The sequence below is a fragment of the Dendrobium catenatum genome, unplaced genomic scaffold, assembly GCF_001605985.2.
Source record: "Dendrobium catenatum unplaced genomic scaffold, ASM160598v2 fragScaff_scaffold_1243, whole genome shotgun sequence".
Taxonomy (NCBI): Eukaryota; Viridiplantae; Streptophyta; class Magnoliopsida; order Asparagales; family Orchidaceae; genus Dendrobium; species Dendrobium catenatum.
In genome coordinates, this window is record NW_021319705.1 from 64822 (window position 1) to 79878 (window position 15057).

General features: G+C 34.3%; 1 protein-coding gene across 2 annotated transcripts in view; it reads left to right on the forward strand.

Annotated features, from left to right (window-relative positions):
- LOC110116398 (protein LIKE COV 2) overlaps positions 1-15057 on the forward strand; it is a 54404-nt gene that overhangs the window by 7593 nt on the left and 31754 nt on the right. For both annotated transcript variants that reach the window (XM_020849943.2, XM_020849942.2), the window contains exons 2-5: positions 7013-7065; positions 7147-7256; positions 11652-11819; positions 14128-14225. In XM_020849943.2, coding sequence (XP_020705602.1) covers positions 7013-7065; positions 7147-7256; positions 11652-11819; positions 14128-14225 — 429 coding nt within the window. The remainder of the gene's footprint in view (positions 1-7012; positions 7066-7146; positions 7257-11651; positions 11820-14127; positions 14226-15057) is intronic.

Consider the following 15057-nt stretch of genomic DNA (forward strand, 5'->3'; position numbering starts at 1 on the left):
CCTTTTTCAAATTTTCTTTCAATACATTCAAGTTCATGCATTTATTCCTATTCCAGAAAAACAATGCCTTCATCGTACGTTTGAGCTTCCTTTGGAGTATACTATATTCATCACCATAATCAGTCTTCATCCAAGAGTTATAAACAATACTCTTTGCAGCTGGATATGATCTCCAAGTGTCCTCAAACTTAAATACTTTATTCTTACCACAAATTTTATCCTTCATACTTAGCACAATTGGACTGTGATCCGATGCTACTCTAGCAAGATGCTTGATAGTAGCCATAGGAAGCATTTGAATAGCAACTGAATTCAAAATACATCTATCCAACCTTTCCCAAATCCAAGAGGTCCCCTCTTTGTTATTACACCAAGTGAATCTTGGTCCCATACTTCCAATGTCATGGAAATCAGAATTCACCATAAAACTTTTCATCTCCTTAGGTCCTTTTGAGAACAAGAACCTTTTGCCTCCTCTCTTCTCCTCCTTGTTAACAATGCAATTAAAATCCCCTCCAATAATAGAGGGAATTGTATCCTCCATACAATCCTGGAGTTGTTTTCATAAGCTTTCCCTTTCCTTACAATTTATGCTCCCATAAACCGTGGCAATTCTCCAAATTCCCAAGTTAGGAACCGAGAGACTACCAACAATTACTTGTGAAGATGTCTCCCTTATATCAAAGGACACCATATTCCTATTCCATAGAACCATAATGCCTCCTGAAGTACCCTCAGCAGGGTAATGATAGTACTCCCAATCCTTCCCAATCAAGGAATCAATATATTTTCTGTCAATGCTAGCCAACTTCGTCTCCATAAGCCCAATAAAATAGATACTATGATCTCTAACGATTTCCTTCAGATATAAGGAGGCTTCTTTTTTCCTTGCCCCCCTACAATTCCAAAAAAGAATTGAGGACATTAAAAATGTGTAATTGATCTCTCCCCACTCTTGGGGTTCAACCTATCATACCTCTTTTTCTTCTTATGTTCCACATCCACAGGACCAAGTGATTTTAGCTCCTTAGCCAACTTCACCTTGACAGCAGCACTGGAGACACCCAACCCACTGTGATTGATTTCAGCATCAATACATTCCAGGTCTTTTTCTGTAGTTTTTATGTCTTTAACCTGCTCTACCAAACATATTCCTTCAGGATCCTCACTCAGTACAGTGAACCTGTTGGTAACAGCAGTCTCCGAATTCTCCTTTCCAAAAGATTTCCCATGTCCATCCCTACTATCTGGAGCTAGGACATCGTTTACCTCAACAATATCCTTCTTATTTACCATAATTTTTCCATCAAACTTTGCATTATTCTTCCGATTGTTGTCTTCCCTGATAGAATTGTCGAGTCTATCATCATTCAGCACCTTCCTAACAACGTTTCCTCTGTTGTATCTCCTGTCTTTGAAGTGAACATGGATCCAGGGTCCATATTCAGAACTAATCACTGATGATTTACTTTTCTGCAAATTCTTCTCACCAGTTTCCTTACCAACCTCCTTCTCATTCAAAGACTGATTTTGTATTCCAATAGATACATTTTCTGGGCATATCTCTCTGTTGTGGCCAACTCTACCACACTGATAACAGAGCAAATCGATTTTCTCGTATTCAACCCGTTGAAAGAACCTTCCAGCAGAGCCATCCACCCTCACACCATTCGGCAGCTTTTTCTCTAGATCAATCCTTACACATACTCGAGCAAATTCCCATTTGCTCCAACGTAATGTATTGCCATCAATGTACATTGGCGTTCCCAAGCAAGATGCAATCCTTGCAATATTGTCCTCATCCCAGCAATACAACGGTAGACATGGAAATCTAACCCATACTGGTGCCGAGATTCCTTTAAACGTGTTCGGATCAAATGCAGCTGACCACCTATCCATTCCAACAATGAATCCGTTTACGTAACAGGGTCCTCTATTCAAAACTTCATCAACCACTTCACTCGACTGAAATGAGCACAAGATCTAATCCATACCAATCGATGTTAAGTGGAAACCTCCAAACCTGCTCCATTGCTTTCTCAATTCGGTGCTACAAACCGAAAAAGGCACATTGTTACCCAGAACTTTGATCACCACAGAATTCTTCAAAATCTGCGAATTCCTTGCTTCCATATCAGCATTTAACTTCACAGCACTTCCATCTTCTGAAAATTCGACACTGTTCTTATGAAACGATAGTTTGATTTGCTTTGGCTTCGACCAGGCTTCAACTATCTCATTACTCTTACTCTTATGCAATTCCATCTCTATTGGTCCTTCCTCCACCGATATATCCTCCTTTAAAACTTTCGCCGACGACAGATCATCACCAATTTTGCGCCCCTTAAGCGTATCAAGAACCCCAGAAAAATTGTTCACACGGAGAATCAAGTCGTTCGATGCCGACGATTCATGAATTGCAACTCCTGGATTCATATTTCCACCAAGAATATCTTTCTCAACCAAATTCTCAATCAGCACGCTCTTACCCTTACCTTCAATAGGGGCTATCCGACGATGGTTTACCACACCTTCTTTAATCACAATTCCATTTGAACCGAAGCCGCGCAGGAAGCACGCAGATGCCCGATTCGGCTCTCCCGCATGATTCCGCCATCTCTCTCACCTCCAATAATCTTAGCATTCGGCTCTCCCACATAAGGCGTATGCTGTAAAAATTGATAGAATTGGAGATAGAATTATATCTTTGAAGATTATTTTTGATGCTAAGATTATTAATATTATAAGTGCTTATTCTGCTTAAGTAGGTTTGGATATGTGTTCAAAATTAAAATTTTGGAATGACTTATAGAAATTAGTACAAAAGATATCTCTTGAAAAAAGTTTTTATTGGAGGTGATTTAATTTGACATGTTGATAGAGAGATAGATGATTTTAAAACTATATATAGTGATTATGGTTTTGGAGCGACCAATGAAGGTGGTAAGATTTTATTAAATTTTGATTTAACTTATGATTTTGTAATTACCAACACCTTTATTAAGAAAACTGATGAGCATCTCATCACCTATAAGAATTGATATGGTAAAACTCAGATTGATTATTTTCTTATAAGAAAATTAAATTGTTTAGATTTTCAAGATTGTAAAGTTATTCTTAGTAAAAGTTTATGTACTCAACATCACTTATTAGTTTTGGATTTTAAGATGAAGAGGCAGATATAAAAAATAAGGTAAAACATTGTTATAGAATTAGATGGGGGCATTTAATGAACACATAAAAATATTTTTAAAAATAAGATTTGAGATCTTAAGATTTTATTTATGTATGAGAAAGTTAATGTTATGTGAAAAAAATATTAGAGATATTAAGAATGTTGCAAATGATATACTTGTACTGTCAAAAGAAAAAGCTCCAAATAGTAAAAATAGTTGGTGGTGGAATTAAAATGTATAATAAAAGATAAAAAAATAAAAAGATTTATTATAAAATTTGATTTAGAAGTAAAAACTCTGATAATTTGAAAAAAAATATAAAAATGCCCTTGAGGAGTGTAAGAAAGCTATATGCGATGCAAAGATTTTAGCTTTTAATGATTTATATAATAAGTTAGATATTAAGAAAGACGAATGATATATGTATAAGTTAACCAAACTAAGAGAGAGGAGAAATAAAAATTTAGTTCAAGTAAAGTGTATAAAGGATGAAAATAAAAATGCTTTTATTAGAAGAGGATATTCAACAAATGTGGATGAGATATTTTGATATGCTTTTCAATAAAGATTGTGAGAATACGAAAATAGAGATTTTTGTTTTTATCGGCGTATTAATAAAACTGAAGTTAAAAAGAGTTTGAAGAAAATGGAGTGTGAAAAAGCTGTTGGACCTAATATTATTTCAATAGAGGTGTGAAAATACTTAGGAGATAAAGAAATTTTTTGGCTTACTAAACTATTTAATATTATTTTGAAGACTAAAAAGATGCCAGATGCATGGAGAATGAGTGTGTCGATTCATATTTTTAAGAATAAATGTGATGTACAAGATTGTGTGAATAATAGAGGAATTAAGTTAATGTGTCATATTTTAAAATTTTAGGAGAGAGTTATGGAGCATAGACTACGTCGTGATACTAATATTTTTTAAAATCAATTTGGATTCATGCCGGGTAGGTTTTCTATGGAAGTTATACATTTATTGAGAGTTTTGATGGAGATGTATAGAGAGAATGAGGATCTACATATGATATTTATTGATTTAGAGAAATCATATGATAAAGTTCCAAGAGAAGTGCTATGAAGAGTTCTAGAGAAAAAAGAGATTAATAATCCTTATATTCAAGTCATTAAGGATATGCATGTTGTAGCTATTACTTGTGTTCAAATAATAAATATCTTATGTAGATTATTTTCCAATTACTTTAAGGTGGTTTGACCAATTATTTTCCTATTTCAGTTGGATTACATCAAGGATCATCCTTAAGCCCGTATCTTTTTGCTTTAGTCATGGATGCCCTTGCTAGACATTTGCAAGAGGATGTACCACGGCGTATGCTTTTTGCTGATGATATTCTTCTTGTTGATAAGACTAGAGTGACAATTGAAGGCAAACTTGAATTATGAAGGCCAATTGATGTAGAACAGAGGGGGTCGGCCAAAACAGGGGAAAAAGGGAAGGCGTCCACATACGTTGAATGTATCCACATACGGTGAATGTGGACTTAAGGAATTTCCTAACTTGAATTATTAAGATAAGGAAAGGCGAATTATGACAGGTCTTTAATTAAATTCAAATTGGGAGAATTAAGGAAAGTCTTATAATATAATTCATCCTATTTTAAGAAAGAATTTCAAATTCAAATTAATTTAAATTTGAATTTAACAACTTTCCAAACTTAAGATGCATTGAATATAAATGCCTTCAATAATCAAATTGAAAAGTGGAGGAAAAGAGGAAATAGGAAGGGGGGTAGGGCCGGCTGGTAGCATTATTATGGGTGATTAATATGAGGGGTTAAAGGTGGCTATATTTAAAATCTTAAAATAGGAAAGTAGATTTAAATCAACTCCTATTTAAAATTAAAAATTGCATGATTTGAGGGATTTCCCTAAAATAGTTTCCTCATTTAGGAAGTAAAATTCAAATTCAAATTCAATTGAATATGAATTTAAATAGTTTCCAAAATTAAAGGGAGCTAATTTAGGAAAGAATTTGAATGCTAGATTTTGTAAGATAAGGGATGGATGATGGCCGGTGGCTTTGGGAAGGGGATTGGGCTGGCGTTTGGGTGTCTTTTGGTCTAGGGTTTGAGTGGAGTTTTTGGCTAATAGGAGAAAGAGAGATGGGGAAGTGGCGGTTAGGAAAATAAGAAGAATAAAAAAAAGAAGACAAAATCGCGAGCTTTAGACTCTTACGAAAACTAATGGGTGATACGTTGCCCTTCTCCAAGGGACTTCAAACCACGAGCCCGGACCCATCCTGCGGTTGGTGAAAACTTCGATTCCTTCCCATAGGAATCTCACTAATGTCCTCCCAAAAGAACACAAGTGCAGAACACAAATTTTTATTATAATTCCATCATAACTAATATAAGAGAAGGGCCTCTAAATATAAGCCTCAAAAGAAATTAAAATACAAATTAGCCCCTTCGGCTTATATAAGAAAAGACTCTTAAAATAAGAAGGGTAAAAAAGAAAAATTGCAAAATTAAATCAAAATACAATTAATAAACTAAATCAAACAGAGTGATCTCGGACGTCGATCTTCGACTCTTCCTTTGAATATCGTCCACCGTCGGAAGTCCGCGTAACCAACCTTAGACTATGAAGGTTTTCATTTGAGTCGATCTACAACCGAATATCCGTAGTGTAATTTTAGTAGTATTAGATCTAGTTTGGGAGATTATGACTTTGCACAATCAAGTCATTAATAAGAGTACATTTTTAGATTTCTTAGGTCTATTGTCCAGAGCGATGGTGAAATAGATAAGGATATTATTAGTAGAATTCAAGTTGGATGGTTGAAGTGGAGGACTTCATTGGGCTTGTTGTGTGATGGAAAAGCACCCTTTAAATTTAAGGGAAAATTTTATAAGATGTTGGTGAAACCTGCAATGCTTTATGGCACATAATGTTGGCAGTTAAAAGAAAGACATTAATTTAAGTGTTGTAGAAATGAGGATGCTTAGGTGGATGAGTGGCTTTACTCTTAGAGATAGGATATGAAACGAGCATATAAGTGAAAGGGTTGGAGTAGCTCCAATGGTAGATAAGGTTAGAGAGAGTCGCCTTAAATGGTTTGGTCAAATCAAACGACAACATTCTGATGACCTGGTTAGGAGAGTAGATGTATTAATTGTGGCTTATGTTAAGAAAGGTAGAGATAAGCCTAAGAAGGCTTGGTTAGAAAATATTAGAAATGAGCTTTCTTTATTAGATTTAAATGAGAATTTGACTTATAACAGGGCACAATGGAGAAAAAGGATTGATGTAGCTGACCCCACATAATGAGATAAAGGCTTGATGTTGTTGTTGTTGTCGTTCTTGTAGGAAAAATGTAAATGGGATTTAATTCCCTAACTTACAAGCCTTCGTTATTCAACATATAGTTCTATATATCTAATTGCTCCATTCAACTAATAAAACACAATGACATTAATTTTTTTGAATTTCGTGAAAGATGGAATTTTATGGTATTTTTAAATTGATCCAAATGTGACATATGCCTGATCAAATTTGGGTTTTACACCCATACAGATTAAATAAACTTCCAAACAAATACATGAGTACTTTATTGTACTATATGCTATAATGTCTCTTTATCTGGGTAATTTCTTGTGTTTTTTCTTACATGTGGGTTGAACTTCGCATCATCTCTAGTTGTGCTCAAAGTCGTGCTTCTGTATTTTCTAGGAATTTTTTATACATATACATGTCGGAAAAAAACTGCTTCCACACAATCTGTCATGTGCTTACATGTAAATATGTCTTCTTACATTCATTAGCGTACCTATTCATGGAGTTCTTCACAAACCTATCCTTGAAATTAACAGGCGTGCTGTGCTTTGATACAAAGTTGGGTCTCGAAAAAGTTTATGACTGGCTGGTACTGCACTTTAATTCCTTTATAACTATGCTAGTTATGTTTTATTTATTGGCTAAAAATCTTTATGAAATTTTGTGGCAGTGTGGTTTTATTCCCAGTTGCTGTAACATTCTTTATAACATGGTGGTTTATCCAGTTTGTTGATGGCTTTTTCAGCCCGCTGTATGTCAAACTGGGTATTGATATATTTGGTGAGTTTTTTTTCTGAGTGTGAATAACTTCAATAGAATTAATGGATGGTTGTGTAAACAATATTGGCATTGTAGCATGCCTTTCTATTTGTGACAATTCAGCCTGGGAACTCCGAATACTGAGGTGGGAATAAATGGTCAAATGAAAAAAATTATATAAAAAAAATTATAATAAATTTTTTTTAATGTAAATTCTTCCAATATCTCAAATGAGCCTCTAAACTACAAATTTTGTTTTTATTAAGTTCTATTTATATCCATATAGGCATATATTGATATGATACATTTATCATCAAGTTACTACTTGTATACATCCAAAAAGAAACATGTTATAAAGCATCTAACATAACTATTTTAAGTGCCTAATAGTAGGGGCCTCATGTCTGCTATAAACATAATTTCTTTCATATGCATACATACATACATTCATATATATAACTCAATATATATATCACAATACTAGACTGCTATCAATGAAAAAGAATACAATATTGATGCCAACTGTACTATATCAAAATCATTATGTTTAATATTTCATGTCAATAATAAAGATGATCAAACAAGAATGAAATTTTAGTTATTTATCTATCATCAGTGCTTATCATATTAGATATTTTAATTTGTAGAGTATATATTATAATACAATTGTCATAGGAGCAACTTCTACATTGTATTCATACATCAATATCAATATGTTGGACCCGGTTTGCAGGCAGAGCCTGGACCCGTGCGGGTCTACAGGCGGAGAAAACCAAGGGGGGGGGGGGGGGGGGGGCGGGATTTGGCTGGAAGAGGGACCCTCACTTAAGTGAGGGTATTTTGGGGATGGGAGGGGTTTTTTGAATGGGTATGAAGGGAGCCTCTAGGGTTTAGTTTTTGGGTATTATGAAAAGTATATTCTCTTTCTAGTTTTCTTCCTCTAGTCTTCTCTTGTGCTTTTCTAGGGTTTTCTTTTGGGAGATCTTGTCCTTCTCGAAGTGGACAAACTTATCTTGTTTTCTCTTGGCTTGCTAATGCAAAGGTTCTCATTGTTCTTCTCTACCTTTTTTTTGTGATTATTTCTCATTTGGTGTTGGTGGAGAAAGTTCACTCTCTTGGAGGGGAAATTAGGGCAAACCCTAATTTGTGAAACCTAAGGCGTATCACAATATTCTATACCAACCTATAACATCATAATCCCCTACACACGTTGGTAGAATGCCCCTAAGTAGTATCCTTTGGGAGTTGTTCAGTCTTTCAAAATGTACATATAAGTACTCCTATATATAATTTCTTTTGTATTCTTCTAATCATATATGTATAATGAATAGCCAGTACATAACATGAAATATATATCTTTCATTTCAATATGAAGGAGCTTTTACAAGGATTGCGATAAATGATCATAATCGATCTTCTAACAAAGATATTACATATATGAATGAATAGGTAACTATAAAATAACATTTGATTTGTTAAGTTTAAAAGAAAGGAAAGCATTACTCTACTTTAAAAATGAGATTACCTACCTTAGCCTTATATGAGTTAGTTTGCCAATCAATCTTTTCCCTTCTTGACTAGTACATATAAGTGAATAAGTATGATTGCATGTAAAACATTTATATTGTCTAGTTTACTTGATTTTTTAAATATCCAAATATCCTTCTTTATTACAAATTATTACTATTATTTGATAATATCTTACACTTATTCAAGTGAATCATACTTAGTTAATCTTTAAAATCACTAGATTAATTCATTTTAAGCATGTGCAACATATCTTTTAATTAGTGCTACGATTTATATTCAACTGAATTTTATTTTGAATATACAAATAACATGTGTTTCTTATTCATTTTTTGTTATTTGCTCTTTTAATTTAAATTAGGTTTACAACTTAATATTTTGAAATCAGCTCTGTAACATAAAATATAAAGATTTAACTACTAAAATTATTAATATATCTCTGCTATATCTATAAATTATCGTTCAAAACTTCATAATAATTTCATTTAGAAAATTTAAAATTATCACTTTTGTTTAGATTAACTCTTAAACCTCATAAATCTCTTAAATAAATCAGCTTCATTCATATATAGGAAGCATAGTTATAGGTTTGTATTTATATCATTCTCTTATAAGTTTCCTCTTGAGAATTATACCATGAATTCCTTCTTAATCTTCTTTATTTTCTCAAAATGAAGTGAATTGCATAATATATGGTTAGGGTTTGCCATTGACATGGAGAAATTTCCTTGCAAAGCTCTTGATTATTCTTCCTCCTTCCCCAATTGACCTGAAGTTGCACTGCTCCAAGTCTCTACTTTTCGGCATCACATGTTGCTCTGCTCATGCCTGATAGCTGTCTCTCACATTTTGCTTTCATCTTCAGTACCCTTTTTTAGGTTGGCACACCTGCCCACATGCTTGCCTACTCACTCACCTACTCGCTCTCTAATTCTCGTTCTCTCACTTACTAGCTTTCTTTACCTCACATGCTCTTACTCTCTCTATTCTTGTTCTCTCCTTTGCTCTCTTCTTATTTCTTGCTCATTTTTGCTCTTGCTTTTTACTTATTTAAATGCTGTTGATTTTCCCTTAATACACCTGTTAAATAAGTGTATAGGCGCTTTGATAAAATTGTTAATATATAAAGCACTTTAATTGAAAAATTCACTTTTTTGAATAATTAGATTTAAGAGTCTCGATTAAATTTGACACATTTTTCATTATTTTTTGATTAACTATTTATAATATTATTAATGTCTCATTATTAAATAAATAATTCTTTAGTTAGTTACAGTATTCATTACTCAATCATGTAATATTAATTTTTCTTTTGTATGGTGGTCTATCATGCTTCGATGTTTGAATATGGTATACGGTTCATCAGATTACAATTGTATTTGTTAAATTTTCTTATAACTTTTGATATGTTTCAAATAGATGCATTTTTTCTTATAGAGTGTCATTAATTGGTTTGGGCATATGTACACCAAAACTTAGATGATGATGAGTAAGGCATATGTACAAAATTTACAAAAGTTTGGGATGAAAAACAGTTAGCTGAAGCCATTGTTTAAAATTGCGCAATATGAGGCTCGCCTTAGCATAATTCTAGTGAAAAACGCCTTGAGGCTTCGCCTCAAGCTTTTTTATGCGGCTTGCGCCTCAGCTTGGCTGAGGCCTGCCTTGAGTCACGCCTCGCCTCGTTAGCGTGAGGCTCACGCCTCACTCTATTTGTGTACTTTTTTTTTTTGTTAAAACTAACATAAATTACGTAATTTATTATGCAACAACTCAAATAAAGACCACCTCAGTGATGATAGTGCAGATAATTCCTAAGTTGTTGCCAACTATTTAAGCTTTTATTAAGAATTAACTGTAAATGAGTAGAGAATTGAGAAAAAAAAAAATTTGAAGTTGAATTTGATGTTATATGATACTTTTATGCAATTTCTATATTTAATATTGTTTTGTTTTTTTAACACTGCCGTTGCCAGGTCCCAAGTCCTGGATGAGAAAAGTGGAGGGTTGCGTTAGGTAGTCGACAGCCAGCGTAAAACTTGTCGAACAATAATGACATGAATCCTTTAAGAAGTTGTTGTTGTTGTTGTAATATTGTTTTGTTTTTTTAATATTTGGATTTTAATTCTATTTCACGCAATTTATTACTTGTCACTTTAGATCTTGTGTAATTTTTTATTTCATATGTACATCAATTTGTTAATTCATAGTTCATTAGGAAGTTAATATGTCATCATTTAACATATTATTTACATATTATATAAAAAATTACTTTTGATATTTATTATCACTTTACACAATTTTTCGGTTTTGAGGCTTACGCCTCAAAACGCCTTGAGGCTTACGCCTCGCCTCATGAACAAAAAACGCCTCAATACCCAATTACACAATTTTAAACATTGGCTGAAGCTGAAATGGATAGAAGATGTGCAAAGGAATTTGCGACAAGAAGTTCTGCAACTATGCGACACTCAATATGAATAATAAAGATGAGGGTCCATGAAGTGGAACCCAAATAGTTGGCGTAAGGCCTATGTTGTTAATTATGATGAGTGTGATTCATTTGGAAAATTACTAGTTTTTATTGGAGGGGTTATTTTGGTAAACTTGCACACTTGTCATTAGTACTTTGTTTGAAGAGGATATGTTGGGGATTAATATGTAGGCATTTGGGTTATGCTTCAAATTTTTTTTTAATGTTTCTATAGAAAAAAAATTCTTAAAAGTATAAATCTTTCATGGGAAGCTTGCTGTGTTTAGTCATCCTTTGTAAGAACTTAAAATATGGTCCGACTTAACTGACATTTAACATCGCTTCTGTCAGTTTAATAGATGTATTTGGTTGCATTCATTTGTCATTTTCTCTTTTTTATTTTTCTTTTCTTGCAGGTGTAGGATTTTTAACTTCTCTAGTTTTTGTATTTCTTGTTGGGATTTTTGTTTCTTCCTGGCTGGGTGCCACTGTTTTTTCACTTGGTGAATGGATTATCAAGAGAATGCCCTTTATACGACATATTTATTCAGCATCCAAGCAAATCAGTACAGCCATATCTCCAGGTATTATCTTTCTTCATTGATAAATTCAGGTTTCCAATGTTTTTTGGTTTACAGGATGAAGCTTTCATATATTTTTACCACCTTTACAAATTTGCAGAGTTTGTCTTCAATTACCATTTAAGTTTGTTATTTGTGTTAATTACTAAGCGTCTTTTTGGAACCTCATTTAGTTTTTTGTCTGAAAGGCTTGGAAACCTACTAGTAATTAGTTCCTGATGTTAGATCTTCCGAAATTCTAATTCGTCCCTAAAAAGCATAGAAATTTCCCTGCTTGTGAGCTCTGCTAGGGTTTCCCTAGTGCCCTCGGCGCTCCTCCACCTCGGCGATCATATGCTCAGGGAAGTTCTCCTTTTCTTCTCCATTTTGCTTTCGTTTATTGTGATTCTTCCCCCATCGACCTTTTGGCCGGTATGGCGGTGAATCGCTTGGTCGATGCCGATTTTTTGGATGGTCCGATCAAGTCTCAGTCTTTTCGTGATGTGCTTTTTAATTCGTCCCTGGATGCGAGGTTTCCTGACCTTAAATTTACTTCTTACTATGGCCTTCCGTCTCTTTGGTTGGTGGTCCTAGTACTGCTGTAAATGGGGATTTTGTTGGCTCTATTGCTGCACCAACTCTTTCGATAGATGAGTTTTTTCCTTTGCGTCCCGTTAAGGTTGGGGAAGTTAATAATTGTTTGGTCAATCTCGTTGCTAGCCCTCCTCTTGTTTCTCCTTGTGCTCATGTGGATGTTGTTGCCTATGTTGACGAAGCTATTTCCCTCTGGAGCCTGGGGACAGTGTGTTTGTTCCACCTATGGGTGAGCTTGCGAATGTTGATTGTGGTGCCGTTGGTAATGCTGTGGTTACTCCCGTTCGTTTTTGTGCTTCTTCTTCCGTTAGTTCTGTACCTGTTGTTTCACCTGTGGATGAGGTGGATGCTTCGACTTTTAACCGAGATGTTAAGGATTCAATGGGGCACTGCATGATAGGATTGTGGTTGGGGATGTTGTTATCCCTCCAGTTAACTTGGCTTTAACCTCAGCTTATGTTGATATTCCAATTTCGGTTGTGTCCAATGCGGAGATGAAAGCCCATCTGGCTTTGTCGGTAAGTAACTCTAGCTTGGATCATTCTGATTGGTTGGATGTCCCCTTAACCTTTTTTTTTTTTTTGTGTGGGGGGGGGGGTGTGGGGTGTGGATGCCAGTATGTGGATTTTCAGGATTTTCAAGATATGTATAGTTACATGGTGGCCCGAGTTGTTCATCATGCAGGTTCAAGTGGCGCTGGCAACAGACGTAAAAGTAAATCTAAGAAAAAATAGTTTTGTTTTAATCAGGTTTTTTTTGCTATTGGTTGTTCCCGGGCTGTTCAAGTGTTTTCTAGTGGTAAGCATTGTGCTGGTGCTTGGTCTGAGTTTATTTTTGGCTGAGGGGATTTGTTTAGGCTTGGCTTTGGGTTTTGAGCTATGATGAGGCAATTCTTCATACCTCGGCTTTGGATTGTTGGCAACCTTGATGGTAGGTTTCTAGCTAGTGGTTCTTCTTTGCCTTATCGGTTGTTGCTTTTTTCTTTTGTGACTCTCGACTGGTTACTTGGTGGCTTTCTATCTCCAATGGATGGTTCGTCCTTGGCTATTTGGTGGTTGCAGGATTGTCATTACTGTGTCCGTCTGGCTGTAGCTTTCGTTATTTGATGGGTTCAATTTTTCTTGCTGTTTTTGTCATCGCTTCTCTTGTCTTTGGAGTTTAGGCTCTCCATGGTTGTTTTGTATTTTGGATGTGCTTGGGTCGTTGTATGTCTCCTTTTTTTGAATAAAATTTTGGGTAGTCTCTTAAAAAAAAAGATCTTCTGGAATTAGTCATTATCATGTTGCAATGATTATATAGCCATTGTCTGTAAGTAAGATTAATTTTAGAATTTTTGTTAATGAAGTTGCAACGTCATAGGAGTGATTGCAAGGCATAGCTAATATGGTGCTTCATGCGGTTGGGATAAGGCTATGACAGTTTGACAGATGCTTTGTGTTGCTGATATAGTACTGTAAAATAAAGTTTAATTGGATTTTTTGTAGTTTTGTGTCAAATTTAAATGTAATAAACCATTTTCCTTGCAAGCTCAAAACTGACTTGCTTTGGAAACCATCAATTCTTTATTCTCTACTCAGCCATAATTCTTTGTTGTGTTTCCATATGTCTTTATTTGTAGCTCCAAGCATTGAAGAGAGATTTAATAGGATTACTGGGTAGATGCGTGCCTTTTCTGTCAACCTTGGTATTGACTTCTTTGTTTGGTTCATATCTTTCCTTCTCATATTTTATTTTGCAGATCAAAATACAACTGCTTTCAAAGAGGTTGCTATTATTCGTCATCCTCGTATTGGTGAATATGCATTTGGGTTCATTACATCATCTGTGGTACTTCAGGTACTCAGTTAAAGATAATTTTCCAGTTTCTATGATCGAGTCTTAATATATGTTATTGTTCCTTCAGCTTGAAGCAGACAGCATCAGATCACAAGTCCGACTATATGTATTGTCAGTTACAATTATAATTTGATTATTTTGGCTCGTATGTTATGAACTATAATATCGATGAAAGTGACCGAATTATGTAAATATGCACCCGTAAAAGACTAAATGCAAATACTGTTAAAGTTACACTTCAATTCAAGCTTCATGCTTCTTTTGTGTTTGATCTCCTGATCATCATAATAGCAGGAAAGCACAATCCATTAAAAAAAAGTTTTTTTTTGCGAGATAATTGACTTGATCTTTCGTTTGAAAAAGATTACATGAGATTATAATTCTAGCTTATATGTATTCTGTTACATTATAATAGGATCAACAATACTCTATTTAAAAAAATATATTTTGGACTTAGGCTTCGTTTGGGACGGCTTTTTTATTGCTTTCTAAAACTCCGTTTTAGTAAATTTTTTTTTATTTTTGTACTAAAACTCCGTTTTAGAAAGCAATGAAAAAGACGTCCCAAACGAAGCCTTAATATCAACAAAGGTATGTATATAATGGGCAAGAAAGCTTTTTTGTTTTTATTTTTTATTTAGGCTTCATTTGGGACGGCTTTCTTACTACTTTTTAAAGCAGTTTTTTAGTACAAAAACTTATTGAATTAGAAACTTTTGTACTAAAAAGTTGCTTTAGAAAGCACTAAGAAAGTCATCCCAAGCGAAGCCTTAATGTGCACGGGTTGTGGTCAGCATGAGCTCGATAGGGATCTTTTTTTATTGATGTGTTT